The 13514-nt window shown below is 39.1% G+C and overlaps 1 protein-coding gene across 1 annotated transcript; it reads left to right on the top strand.

Annotated features, from left to right (window-relative positions):
• The first annotated feature begins 385 nt into the window (after positions 1-385).
• Positions 386-12856, top strand: LOC121958127 (uncharacterized). Its single transcript, XM_088090760.1, has 15 exons — positions 386-571; positions 1229-1495; positions 2014-2289; positions 3242-3571; positions 4279-4380; positions 4593-4610; positions 4771-4808; positions 8030-8127; positions 8264-8343; positions 8918-9184; positions 9703-9981; positions 10322-10624; positions 11539-11640; positions 12415-12432; positions 12593-12856. Exons 1-15 carry the CDS (start codon positions 523-525, stop codon positions 12634-12636), a joined length of 2271 nt encoding a protein of 756 aa, XP_087946886.1. The 5' UTR covers positions 386-522; the 3' UTR covers positions 12637-12856.
• Positions 12857-13514: the final 658 nt, after the last annotated feature.

The following is a 13514-nucleotide window of genomic DNA, read 5'->3' as shown; positions in this document are numbered from 1 at the left end:
CAACTAAAACAACTTTTGTTTGTGTGTAATTTGACAGACCTTTATGATCTACAGTTCTGGATTGTAATGAAAATATTAAAAAGTAATCGTTATCTGGTAAAGTACTGCTGTGCTGCAGACATTGCCTTTTGTAAAGCACTTTGTATTCACTGATGACTTTTGATGACAGTGTTTTATAAATAAAGTTTTTGTTATTAGCTCTTCAGGGGAAGAATTGCATCATGTCAATGGGCCAAAGTCTCGTGTGATTCATGATATGTTGCTTAAGTAAAAAAACAAAAAGAAACAGAGGATAAAATTACAACACGGAAGCAGAAAAAGAAAAAAGTCTCTGTTGAACGCACTGCAGAGAAATTATGCTCTAATTCTATTAATAACAATTGTGGCAGTGAAGTCTGTAATCGTTCATTTTCGGGGAGTGGCTTACAGGTGAACACACCTGAAATATGCAGAGAATGTAAACGAAACTGCCGAAAACTGACTTTTCTCAGACACACGGCACCACTCTGCTCTCCAAACAAGATGAAGACGCTGACGATGCTGCTCCTCTTCTGTCACACTGCATCCGCAGGTAAGGTCATGATACAGGCAAAGATTATACATATATATATATATATATATATATATATATATACATATACATATAAATGTATACTTTGCTTTACTGGTATGGCTGTAATTGTGGCAAATGTACCGCAGGGTACTGTATGTGTCCAGAGATACTTGTGTGTCAGCTGTCAAGTGAAATACAAGAGCATGAGCTAAATACAGCCTAGATTATGTATTCAGTCAAATGTGGCTAAATTAAATGGATAAATATAAAGGATATACAACAGCAATATAAATATATTCATTAGTTGTTCTCATTGATAGTAACTGTCGACTATTTACACCCTAAAACCTTCAAAATGTTTTTCAAAATGTTTCTTTCAAAAGTGCACATGTAACTGCTGTGTACATGCAGGTGAGTTCAAATTTCAGGAATACCATTTTAAAGTGTGTAGCTAACTGTCATTACTACCTTTTACAACGTTTTTGATAGGTGACAGCCAAAGACAGTTACATACAGGCACAAATTTACAATAAAACTAAAAGACATCGGGTTAGCACACATTTTTCTGGTGGAAGAAAAAAATTCTCTTGGCTTACAGAGAACTACTCAAACTGAATAATGTGAAAAAAAAAAGAAGAAGTAATTTATATCAGTTATATCCTGTTTGTGCTACAGTGGAACGCTCCCTGAGATTTTATATCATGGTGTCTTCTGGAGTCCCAAACATCCCAGATTATATGGCCATGTCAGAAACTGAGGAGGTAATTATTCGTTACTACAACAGCAGTATGGAAACAGCTGAACCCAGGCAAGACTGGGCGAGAAAACTGATGAAAGAAGAACCACAACTCTGGGAAAGATTGAGTAAGGACACCCGTGATTATCAGCCACTCCTCAAAGCTTTTTCTGACAGTTTCAAACAGCAATCGAACCAATCTGGAGGTAAGTTACAGGAAAAGTGCAATGACAGTGCAGACAGTCTGTCTTCAGGATCTGATTTAAGAAACAAATCATATTAGCCTGCAGTCTGAACATAGCCTCAGTGAGTAATTATTTTTACTGGATCATTTATTTTCCCGTTAGATTAGATCAGAATTACTCTTCAGTCCAAACCAAAGTAATACAACAGTTTTATAACTAAAGCTAAAAGATGAACATGATTGGTTACATAAGACTGACATACTGCAAAATCTATTGGATGAATTATTAAAATTCTGTACAAACGTTCATGGTTGTTGGAGGATGTTTCCTGGTGATCATTTAAACATGTTGTTGGAGCTGCAGGGTGCATCACTCACTGATAGTTTATCTGCACAAAAACAAAGCTACTGAAAATGGAGTGCTAATAAAGCATCGGTTTAGTCCAATAATTAGGCGATGACAGAGTATTCTTGCTAAAGTTGTGTTATCAACCCCAGCTGAGTGTGCTTGAATCTCACTGCAGTCTCTGTCTCTCTCAGGTGTTCAAATTACCCAGCAGATTATAGGTTGTGATTGGGATGATGAAACTGAAAAGGTACATTTGTATAACCTTTATGGTTATAATGGAGAGAACTTCCTCACATTTGACGGCGAGACAAAGTCATGGATTGCTGAGAAACCGCAGGCTGAAATCATTAAACAAGAGTGGAATGAAAATACAATTTATATTGAGTCTTGGACAAGACACCTCAACAAAGAATGTGTTGCTCGGCTGAAGATGTTTTTGAACTATGGAAAGAATCTGCAAAGAAAAGGTAGAGTCCCATGATCGGATGCTTTCTGAATGACGATGAAGTGAAGTGTCTTATGTTTTATGTTTTTAACTTCAATTAGATCATTCTTTGATCATTAATCACATGTTGCAAAGGGTTTGAGCAGTGTGTCACACAGATGCTATAAAGGGTGCTCTGTGTGTCGCTATCAGATGCTGAGGGGTGGGCTTGCATGGTATTTAATATTAATTACTTTCCGGAAATCTCACAGGGTATATGACAATAATAGTGTGCGTCATTTACACGAAATAAGCAATAAAAACCAATTAAATGTTCACAAAAATAATATTTTTACACCTTTTTTTCATCTTTAACAGATAATTCATCTGTACACCTTATGAGTTCAACTTCTTTCACCAAAAGAAGTAAAGTACAAAATAAAACTCACCCTCTCTCGCCAGTAGTCTAGTTAGTAAGTCCAATGCTCCAGCAACCACCAGCTCCAGTTTGGTTGAAATAAATCCTTAATTCACCAAGTTACAGGCAAAAAACCTGCTGTTATTCCCCACAGTCTCTTTCTGCCAGCTAGCTGCCGGCTGTTTACAGTCCTTTAACTTCCTCCACCACAAGGTGTCTTGGTGTCTTTCAGCTCAGCTTCTTGTTCCACCAGTAAAGACCAGAGACTGTGCCTTGGTGGTGCATGCTGTGCACTACATACAATGAGTTTAATAGAAAAAATAGCACCTGTATTTTGGAAATTGTGCCTTCAAGACTTCTTCATATCCTGGTTTACTGTTATATGGTAATAGCACCCAAGCCTACCAAGGGATATGACAAATTTGACAGCCTGTTTCTAGTTCGTCTCAGCATGATGTAAATTTAATTTAATTTAATTTTTTAACATAACATCCCAACTTACGACATACTTACATAACTTCTCCCTTCACCATTAAGTGACTTAATAATTCTAAAACTGTATTTTGTAACTCTTCAGACCTCCCCTCAGTGTCTCTCCTCCAGAAGTCTCCCTCCTCTCCAGTCAGCTGCCACGCTACAGGTTTCTTCCCCAACAGAGCCGTCATGTTCTGGAGGAAAGACAGAGAGGAGATTCATGAGGACGTGGACCTCGGAGAGATCCTCCCCAACCACGATGGATCCTTCCAGATGAGCATTGACCTGAACGTTTCATCAGTCACACCTGAAGACTGGAGGAGGTACGACTGTGTGTTTCATCTCTCTGGTGTGAAAGATGACATCGTCACTAAACTGGACAAAGCAGTGATCAGGACCAACTGGGGAAAAATGGCGTCTACAAAAGACAAAGGTGAGTTGTTTTTTGTTGTTGTCACTTTCTTGTCACTTAAACTGAATGCACATGCTGTTATGGATGGTTAGGATTAGGGCAAAGAGGCACATGTTACGGTGTAGAAAAAAACCCAACACATTCAGAAAGGAAACAACCATCGGACTCCCACATGAAAGTCCAGGGTTTTTGAAACCCAACCAACAGCGATCCCGCCTGCTCTTTAAGCAAGGTGGCTTTTGGCATCATGATTTTACCCTGAAAACACTGCAAAAGTGGCAGAATTTGCAACCTCAGCATGACACTAAAAGTCATCTTCTGCATCCACCTGGAATGCTGCTGGACGGTGTCAGATTACAATGCACCTGGGCAAAACTGGTGGCGCTGTTATCATACAGCATCAGACGGCTGAGGGGCACCAACTGCGTCCTCATGCAATGTGCACGCACGGCTTCAGGTAAAAACACTGCTGGTAACAACGTGATATATGGAGCTCGAGAGTACTTACAGGGTGAATGGGAGGGGCTGTGGATGGCCTCCACAAATCTCTGACTTGTACAGTTTAAATTCTGTGTATTTCTGCACTCACACATTGTTGTATTATGTATTTTGCTGTGTTCACTCCCTGTATGTGATGTTCAAATGGATGAATTTACGTTGGTTCTAAACTGTGTCATCTGCACACTGTGAACATTTTTTTTTTGTTGTTGTTGTTTGTCTTTGAGCAGAGGATCCCAGTGACAAAACTGTCCCAATTACTGCTGCAGTGGTTGTTCTTGCTGCTGTCGTCATTGCTGCTGTTGGATTTACTGTTTACAAAAAGAAAAAAGGTGAGAGACTCAGGGGAGCTGAGCTGATGCTCTTATACAGACTGTAAAAGAGTGTAATTTAAGTCTATAGAAAAACACAAAATATAAAGAGATCTAAAAATACAAAAATACAAAGATTTTATCCATCACTTGACATGAAAGAGAATGAGAATGTAAATTTTCTGGCATTTGAAAATGTAACAAGTGAAATTTCTCTTTTCTTTTAATTTCAGCCAATCGCACTCCAACTCGTGAGTAGAGCTCATCTTTATTCTAATGTCTCTGATCTGACTCTCACTCTGAAAGATGAAAAAGAGTTTTAATTTAGTTGTGTAGGTGAAGCTTTTCAGTGTGAGCTGATGTAGTCTAATGCAGGATGAGAAGACTAACAGTGTGTTTCTGACTTTACAGCTCCACTCGACAGCTCTGAGCTCTCTGTGAGACTGAATGTCTGACAAAAGCACCATCCTGCACGCAGTGACATCATGCACGACATCAAAACACTAAATGTTATGACGAGAAGTATTCACACCTCCAGTTACACAAGATGCCACACAGGGAAAGTTCACTGAAAAACTGAAACTGTCCCCTCATTTATTCACTCACTGTTCACTATGTAGTGTGTATTAAATAGTGCAGTATATAGGGAACCCAAACGAGATTTCGGACACTAAATTTTTTTTCCCCAGAAATACACGACTGCATTGCATTGTGGTTGACGGGAGTTTAATGTAGTGTACATCATATGTACACTCAAATTTATTCATGCACTATATAGTGGATGAAATTAACTGCAGGGAATTCGGACACCACTACAAAATGGCAAACACACTATATAGTGCACTATATCTGTGATAGGGGACAATTTTGGACACAGCTATTGTCTACTCACACTCTGTCATTTTTGTTGAGCACCAATAGCTACAGTTATTAGCCCTGGATGTGTATTCATATTCAAACTCTACAAGTTCTGGTCTTATGTAAAGCTGTCCTGCTGCTGTGGTTATCAGAGCTTGCCCTGATCGAGTGCAATGTTACTTTGAACCAGAAGATGTCATCATTAAATAGCTGAAAAACTCCAGTGACATGATGGTAAAAATGAGCTTCATATGTTCAACAGAGTGAAACTACCACCAACATTAGTGGTGCAGAAGGTTATCTCTGTTCCCTTTTTCAGTTTCTCCACACCTATCTGCACCAACTCATCCAACATGGTCTGGTAGGTTAAAAAACTTAATTTTGGCAGTCAGATACACAATATTATTCAGTTATAAAAATGTCATTTGTAAAGGACCTAAAAATGCTTGAAGTTAAAGGTTAGGTGGAGATATATATTATTTTAAGGAAAAGAACAAACAAAAGAAATTAAAATACGCCTGATATTTTGAAAGAATAGAATAAAAATCAGTGCAAGGGTAAAGTGACCCATACAGGTAAATTCAGTCTTTATTCCAGATTTCATTTGTGAATGCCAAACCTGCGTCATTACACTAAATGCAAACTAGTTTTTTGTTTTATGGAAAATCAGATGTAATGAGTTTTGTAGATGTCTACCAAGTAAGAGATGAGGAAACACGCATCCAAATTTCTAAATTACCTTTCGATTCTTTTACGTAGTGGAATTATTTTGTTTGAATTATTTTATTTCACTAAAGAGAAAGGTGGACTCCAAACAAAATACTTCATGTACAATTCAGTTGTGACTGAGAATAGCCAGACAATCTGATCTCGCTGATAGCTAAAAGAAAGGATGAAGATTTTGTCTTGTAGAATAGGGTGTCATCGGCATATCAGATTTTTTTTAGATAGTATAAATAAGATGATACCAGACATGCTGTATATATATGTGTGTGTGTGTGTGTGTCCTCAGTGAAGTGTATCAGTCTCTGCAGTAGCTTCCAGCTGCAGCTGTCACTTCAGTTTCTGTTCAGTCTGACTGAGGGAGGTTTTTGTACGATGCTTTTTCACTGTGTGAACAGCCACTGATTGTTGATGTAATGTTCAAACGTACAGTAGTAAACTGCTGCATCTTCAGTCTGAACTCCACTGATGGTCAGAGTGAAGTCAGAGTTTGATCCTCTGCCTGTAAAACGATCTGGGATCCCTGATGCTCGAGTGCTAGTAAAGTAAATGAGCAGTTTAGGAGTTTCTCCGTCTCTCTGTTGGTACCAGGATAAATCATGGTTGTTGCCCCACACATAAACATCATGACTGGTCCTACATGTGATGGAGACGGAGCCTCCCACAGCAGATCTCACTGCTCCAGACTGAGTCACTGTGACCTGACCTCTGGACTCTGAGGACACAGAGACAGAAACATAAAGCAGCGTCATGGTTTTGTCGGCTTCATTTCAGAGGGACGGATGTTCATAGAGGAGAGGAGTTTGATTCTCTGGACTTTACCTGTGAAGCAGCAGCAGAGGAGAGTCCAGATGAGGACACAGGTCAAAGTCATGTTTTTGATGAGGACCATTTCTGTGTCTTCTGTTGTCATGAAGGACAGCTGTCAGTCATCCAGAGTTCAACTCTCAGGACTATAAACTCTCCCAGAGCACTGGAGCATGGAGCTGCTGATGCAAAGTGGCTCTCTATGGAAATTATTCTCTGAGACTCTGCTACTGGTTTTACTCTGCTCCTGTTCTCAGTCTGCATTGTGAAAAAGTCTCTTTATTGCTTGCTTCTTCGTTGTTGATGGTTTTAAAAATTTTAAAAATAATAAAGATTTAACCAAATCAGCAGTCTTCATGAGACTATTATCAATGTATAACGTTTTAAGATTTGCTATATAATATATACATTTAGAAACATTATTAATATTCATGTGCAAAGTCGTGTCTGGGTAAAATGTTCTTTGATAGTCTTCATTTTTATCTTCTTTAAGGACCTCTGTTAACAATGGCCACATTTAGACCATTTTATTCAAAAATCATCCAATTATCTGTTATCACTCAAGTCTGATTTTCACAAGTATTCACATGTCACAAATGTTTTGTCTGTTCCTTCAAATTTTACCAAAATGTCACATCATTTAAAAAAAAATTAGATGGAGAATGACATAGATATATACAGCAGCACTTCCCTGTGTGCTGAAAACGCTACACAGATCTCGGGTCTAGCACTTTACACACTTAAAACATACATGACCTGTTTGCTCTTCTGATGAGTAATCTATTTTCCATGGGAAGGCCAAGACAGCTGCATCATCTTTTGGCCCACATGAACTCTGTGCCTGCGGATTTCCAATGAAACCTTCTGCAGATTTTCCTTCAGGATCACTACTTAATTTAAGTTTTTTATTTGAAAGTATTTTATCTTACAATCTATAAGGAAGCACAATGTACCTTAAAAAGTAGGTTAAGCAGGTTGGGTTGTATTTTTTTCTGGTTTTGTTTTTACAAGGAAGGCTGTGACACAGTGTGAGATAACGGTACCCACTAACTTAAGAAACTTTTGTTTGTGTGTAATTTCACAGACCTTTATAATTCCACAGTTCTGGGATTGTAATGAATGCATTAAAAAATAATTATTTTTTGTAAAGCACTTTGTATTCACTGATTTTATAAATAAAGTTTTTATTATTAGCACTTCAGGGGAAATATTGCATCATGTCCACTAGGACAAAGTCTTGTGTGATTCATGATTTGTTGCATAAAAAAAAAACAAAACATAGGAACAGAGGCTCAAATTACAACACGGAACCAGAGACAGGAAAAAGTCTCTTTTGAACGCACTGCAGAAATATGCTCTAATACTGTTAACAACAACTGTGTCAGTTAAGTTGAATCTGTTATGGTTCATTGCAGAAAGTAACTTACAGATACAAAACATCTCAAATATTCAGGGAGTTTAACCAGAACCAACAAAGATCTTTTGATTGACTGAAAGGTAAACTGACTTTCCTCAGACACACGGCACCACTCTTCTCTCCAAACAAGATGAAGACGCTGATGATGCTGCTCCTCTTCTGTCACGCTGCATCCGCAGGTAAGGTCATGATACATGTAAAGATAAAAAAATAGATATACTTTGCTTTTGTACTGCATATATTTTATAGGTACTGTATATTTTCAGAGATACTTGTGTGTCAGCTGTCAAGTGAATTGAAATAATTGCACGAGCTAAAGACAGCCTGGATGATGTATTCAGTCAGATTTGGCTAAATTAAATGGATTAATCAAAATGATGCACAATGACATGATAAATGTATTCATTAGATTTTGTAACTGTAGGCTATTTATACACTAAAACTGTGAAAATATTTTGCGTGAACAGCACATGTAACTGCTGTATACGTGCAGGTGAGTTCAAATTTCAGGAATACCATTTTAAAGTGTGTAGTTAACTGTCATTACTACCTTTTACAGCGTTTTTGAAAGGTGACAGCCAAATATAGTTGCTTTTGTAGGCACAAATCTACAGTAAAACTATGAGAAACTGGGCGATTGAATAGTTTTCTAGTGTTGGCACATGGTTCATGAAAAAAATATTCTCTTGGCTTTCAGAAAACTATTAAAAAATAATGTACAAATAATAAGTTCATTAATTGTTTGTGCTACAGTGGAACGCTCCCTGAGATTTTATTTCGTGGTGTCTTCTGGAGTCCCAAACATCCCAGATTATATGGCCATGGCAGAAACTGAGGAAGTGATTATTGGTTACTACAACAGCAGTATGGAAACACCTGAACCCAGGCAAGACTGGGTAAGAAAACTGATGAAAGAAGAACCACAACTCTGGGAAAGATTGAATAAGGACAACCGTGATCATCAGCCACTCCTCAAAGCTGTATCTGACAGTTTCAAACAGCAATCGAACCAATCTGGAGGTAAGTTACAGGAAAAGTGCAATGACAGTGCAGACAGTCTGTCTTCAGGATCTGATTTAAGAAACAAATCATATTAGCCTGCAGTCTGAACATAGCCTCAGTGAGTAATTATTTTTACTGGATCATTTGTTTTCCCGTTAGATTAGATCAGAATTACTCTTCAGTCCAAACCAAAGTAATACAACAGTTTTATAACTAAAGCTAAAAGATGAACATGATTGGTTACATAAGACTGACATACTGCAAAATCTATTGGATGAATTATTAAAATTCTGTACAAACGTTCATGGTTGTTGGAGGATGTTTCCTGGTGATCATTTAAACATGTTGTTGGAGCTGCAGGGTGCCTCACTCACTGATAGTTTATCTGCACAAAAACAAAGCTACTGAAAATGGAGTGCTAATAAAGCATCGGTTTAGTCCAATAATTAGGTGATGACAGAATATTCTTTCTAAAGTTGTGTTATCAACCCGAGCTGAGTGTGCTTGAATCTCACTGCAGTCTCTGTCTCTCTCAGGTGTTCAAATTACCCAGCAGATTGCAGGTTGTGATTGGGATGATGAAACTGAAAAGGTACATTTGTATGACCTTTATGGTTATAATGGAGAGAACTTCCTCACATTTGACGGGGAGACAAAGTCATGGATCGCTGAGAAACCGCAGGCTGAAATCATTAAACAAGAGTGGAATGAAAATTTAGTTATTACTGAGTTTTGGACAAGACACCTCAAGACTGAGTATGTTGCTTGGCTGAAGACGTCTTTGAACTATGGAAAGAATCTTCTGCAAAGAAAAGGTAGAGTCCCATAATCGGATGCTTTCTGAATGACGATGAAGTGAAGTGTCTTATGTCTTATGTTTTTAACTTTAATTAGATCATTCTTTGATCATTAATCACATGTTGCAAAGGGTTTGAGCTGTGCCTTCAAGATTTCTTCATATCCTGGTTTACTGTTATATGGTAATAGCACCCAAACCCAAGGGATATGACAAATTTGACAGCCTGTTTCTAGTTCGTCTCAGCATGATGTAAATTTAATTTAATTTTATTTTTTAACATAACATCCCAGCTATAACTTCTCCCGTCACCATTAGGTGACTTAATAATTCTAAAACTGTATTTTGTAACTCTTCAGACCTCCCCTCAGTGTCTCTCCTCCAGAAGTCTCCCTCCTCTCCAGTCAGCTGCCACGCTACAGGTTTCTTCCCCAACAGAGCCGTCATGTTCTGGAGGAAAGACGGAGAGGAGATTCATGAGGACGTGGACCTCGGAGAGATCCTCCCCAACCACGATGGATCCTTCCAGATGAGCATTGACCTGAACGTTTCATCAGTCACACCTGAAGACTGGAGGAGGTACGACTGTGTGTTTCATCTCTCTGGTGTGAAAGATGACATCGTCACTAAACTGGACAAAGCTTTGATCAGGACCAACTGGGGTAAGACTGACATCAGAAGTGACATTCGTATATGAGAAAGATGCATTTAGTTTAATAGTCCTTTAGTTTTATGTGTCTGCGGACAGTATATAAAGATATTTTTTTAACCTTTGGAGTAAAATTTACTGTAAAGTTCATTTGTGATATATGTTTTAAATAGTCATGGAAAAAACATTATGCTTTCTTTGCTTGTGGCGTCTACAAAAGACAAAGGTGAGTTGTTTTTTGTTGTTGTCACTTTCTTGTCACTTAAACTGAATGCACATGCTGTTATGGATGGTTAGGATTAGGGCAAAGAGGCACATGTTACAGTGTAGAAAAAAACCCAACACATTCAGAAAGGAAACAACCATTGGACTCCCACATGAAAGTCCAGGGTTTTTGAAACCCAACCAACAGCCATCCCGCCTGCTCTTTAAGCAAGGTGGCTTTTGGCACGATGATTTTACCCTGAAAACACTGCAAAAGTGGCAGAATTTGCAACCTCAGCATGACACTAAAAGTCATCTTCTGCATCCACCTGGAATGCTGCTGGACGGTGTCAGATTACAATGCACCTGGGCAAAACTGGTGGCGCTGTTATCATACAGCATCAGACGGCTGAGGGGCACCAACTGCGTCCTCATGCAATGTGCACGCACGGCTTCAGGTAATAACACTGCTGGTAACAATGTGATATATGGAGCTTGAGAGTACTTACAGGGTGAATGGGAGGGGCTGTGGATGGCCTCCACAAATCTCTGACTTGTACAGTTTAAATTCTGTGTATTTCTGCACTCACACATTGTTGTATTATGTATTTTGCTGTGTTCACTCCCTGTATGTGATGTTCAAATGGATGAATTTACGTTGGTTCTAAACTGTGTCATCTGCACACTGTGAACATTTTTTTGTTGTTGTTTGTCTTTGAGCAGAGGATCCCAGTGACAAAACTGTCCCAATTACTGCTGCAGTGGTTGTTCTTGCTGCTGTCGTCATTGCTGCTGTTGGATTTACTGTTTACAAAAAGAAGAAAGGTGAGAGACTCAGGGGAGCTGAGCTGATGCTCTTATACAGACTGTAAAAGAGTATAATTTTAGCCCGTGTACCCACCAAACGCGATGAAAAATGATCGCGCCTCAAGATTACATACAAAGTCAATGCAAAGACGCGATTTGACGCGTCATTTTGCCGGGCGACGTGATGGACGCGATTGCGCGGCGCGTTGGACGCGAATTTCGCCTCGCGTCCAACGTCTCGCGTCCAACACTCGAGTTGAAAGGCGTGAAGACGCGCCGCGACAGCCTATCAGCGTTGAGATCGTCATCAACGTGCTGACGTATGGACGTCCTGGTGTTCCCTCGCAAAATCTAATCAAACCGCCAGAAACAATGGAGGAGCAGCTTATCATCGCCGTCACCGCTCACCCAGAGCTGTACGACAGTGACGCCGCCTCCGTAGGGTAGCATGCACCCAGAACCGACGTCGGCGCCTAGCCCGCAGACGACGCTGGGAACTTCTCCAGAGCAGGTACAGTGCAGCGATCGTGGTTATCTCAGGCATGGTCAACGAGAGAATGAAATGGCGGAAGAAATGTTGTTGTTTGGGCGGGCTCGATGAAATAATTTTCATCGCGTTTGGTGGGTACGCAGGGTAAGTCTATAGAAAAACACAAAATATAAAGAGATCTAAAAATACAAAAACAAATACAAAGATTTTATCCATCATTTTACATGAAAGAGAATGAGAATGTAAATTTTCTGGCATTTGAAAATGTAACAACTGAAATTTCTCTTTTCTTTTAATTTCAGCCAATCGCACTCCAACTCGTGAGTAGAGCTCATCTTTATTCAAATGTCTCTGATCTGACTCTCACTCTGAAAGATTAAAAAGAGTTTTAATTTAGTTGTGTAGGTGAAGCTTTTCAGTGTGAGCTGATGTAGTCTAATGCAGGATGAGAAGACTAACAGTGTGTTTCTGTCCTTACAGCTCCACGCGACAGCTCTGAGCTCTCTGTGAGACTTAATGTCTGACAAAAGCACCATCCTGCACGCAGTGACATCATGCACGACATCAAAACATTAAATTTTATGACGAGAAGTATTCACACCTCCAGTTACACAAGATGCCACACAGGGAAAGTTCACTGAAAAACTGAAACTGTCCCCTCATTTATTCACTCACTGTTCACTGTGTAGTGTGTGTTAAATAGTGCAGTATATAGAGAATAACAAAACAAGATTTCGGACACTGAGTTGGAATTTTTTTTCCCCAGAAATACACGACTGCATTGCATTGTGGTTGACGGGAGTTTAATGTAGTGTACATCGTATGTACACTCAAATTTTATTGTGCACTATATAGTGGATGAAATTAACTGCAGGGAATTCGGACACCACTACAAAATGGCAAACACACTATATAGTGCACTATATCTGTGATAGGGGACAATTTCGGACACAGCTATTGTCTACTCACACTCTGTCATTTTTTGTTGAGCACCAACAGCTACAGTTATTAGCCCTGGATGTGTATTCATATTCAAACTCTACAAGTTCTGGTCTTATGTAAAGCTGTCCTGCTGCTGTGGTTATCAGTGCTTGCCCTGATCGAGTGCAATGTTACTTTTGAACCAGAAGACGTCATCATTAAATAGCTGAAAAACTCCAGTGACATGATGGTAAAAATGAGCTTCATATGTTCAACAGAGTGAAACTACCACCAACATTAGTGGTGCAGAAGGTTATCTCTGTTCCCTTTTCAGTTTCTCCACACCTATCTGCACCAACTCATCCAACATGGTCTGGTAGGTTAAAAAACTTAATTTTGGTAGTCAGATACACAATATTATTCAGTTATAAAAATGTAATTTGTAAAGGACCTAAAAATGCTTGAAGTTAAAGGTTAGGTG

The sequence above is a fragment of the Plectropomus leopardus genome, chromosome 17, assembly GCF_026936395.1.
Source record: "Plectropomus leopardus strain MGB_pleo_1.0 chromosome 17, ASM2693639v1, whole genome shotgun sequence".
Taxonomy (NCBI): domain Eukaryota; kingdom Metazoa; phylum Chordata; class Actinopteri; order Perciformes; family Serranidae; genus Plectropomus; species Plectropomus leopardus.
This window is presented reverse-complemented; position numbering and strand designations above follow the sequence as displayed.

Coding starts and splice junctions, on each gene's coding strand:
- LOC121958127 (XM_088090760.1), top strand. CDS start 523: ATGAAGACGCTGACGATGCTGCTCCTCTTCTGTCACACTGCATCCGCA. Junction 4,809..8,029: donor AGCTCTCTGTGAGACTGAAT/GTCTGACAAAAG, acceptor AACAAAACATAG/GAACAGAGGCTCAAATTACA. Junction 8,128..8,263: donor ATACTGTTAACAACAACTGT/GTCAGTTAAGTT, acceptor GACTTTCCTCAG/ACACACGGCACCACTCTTCT.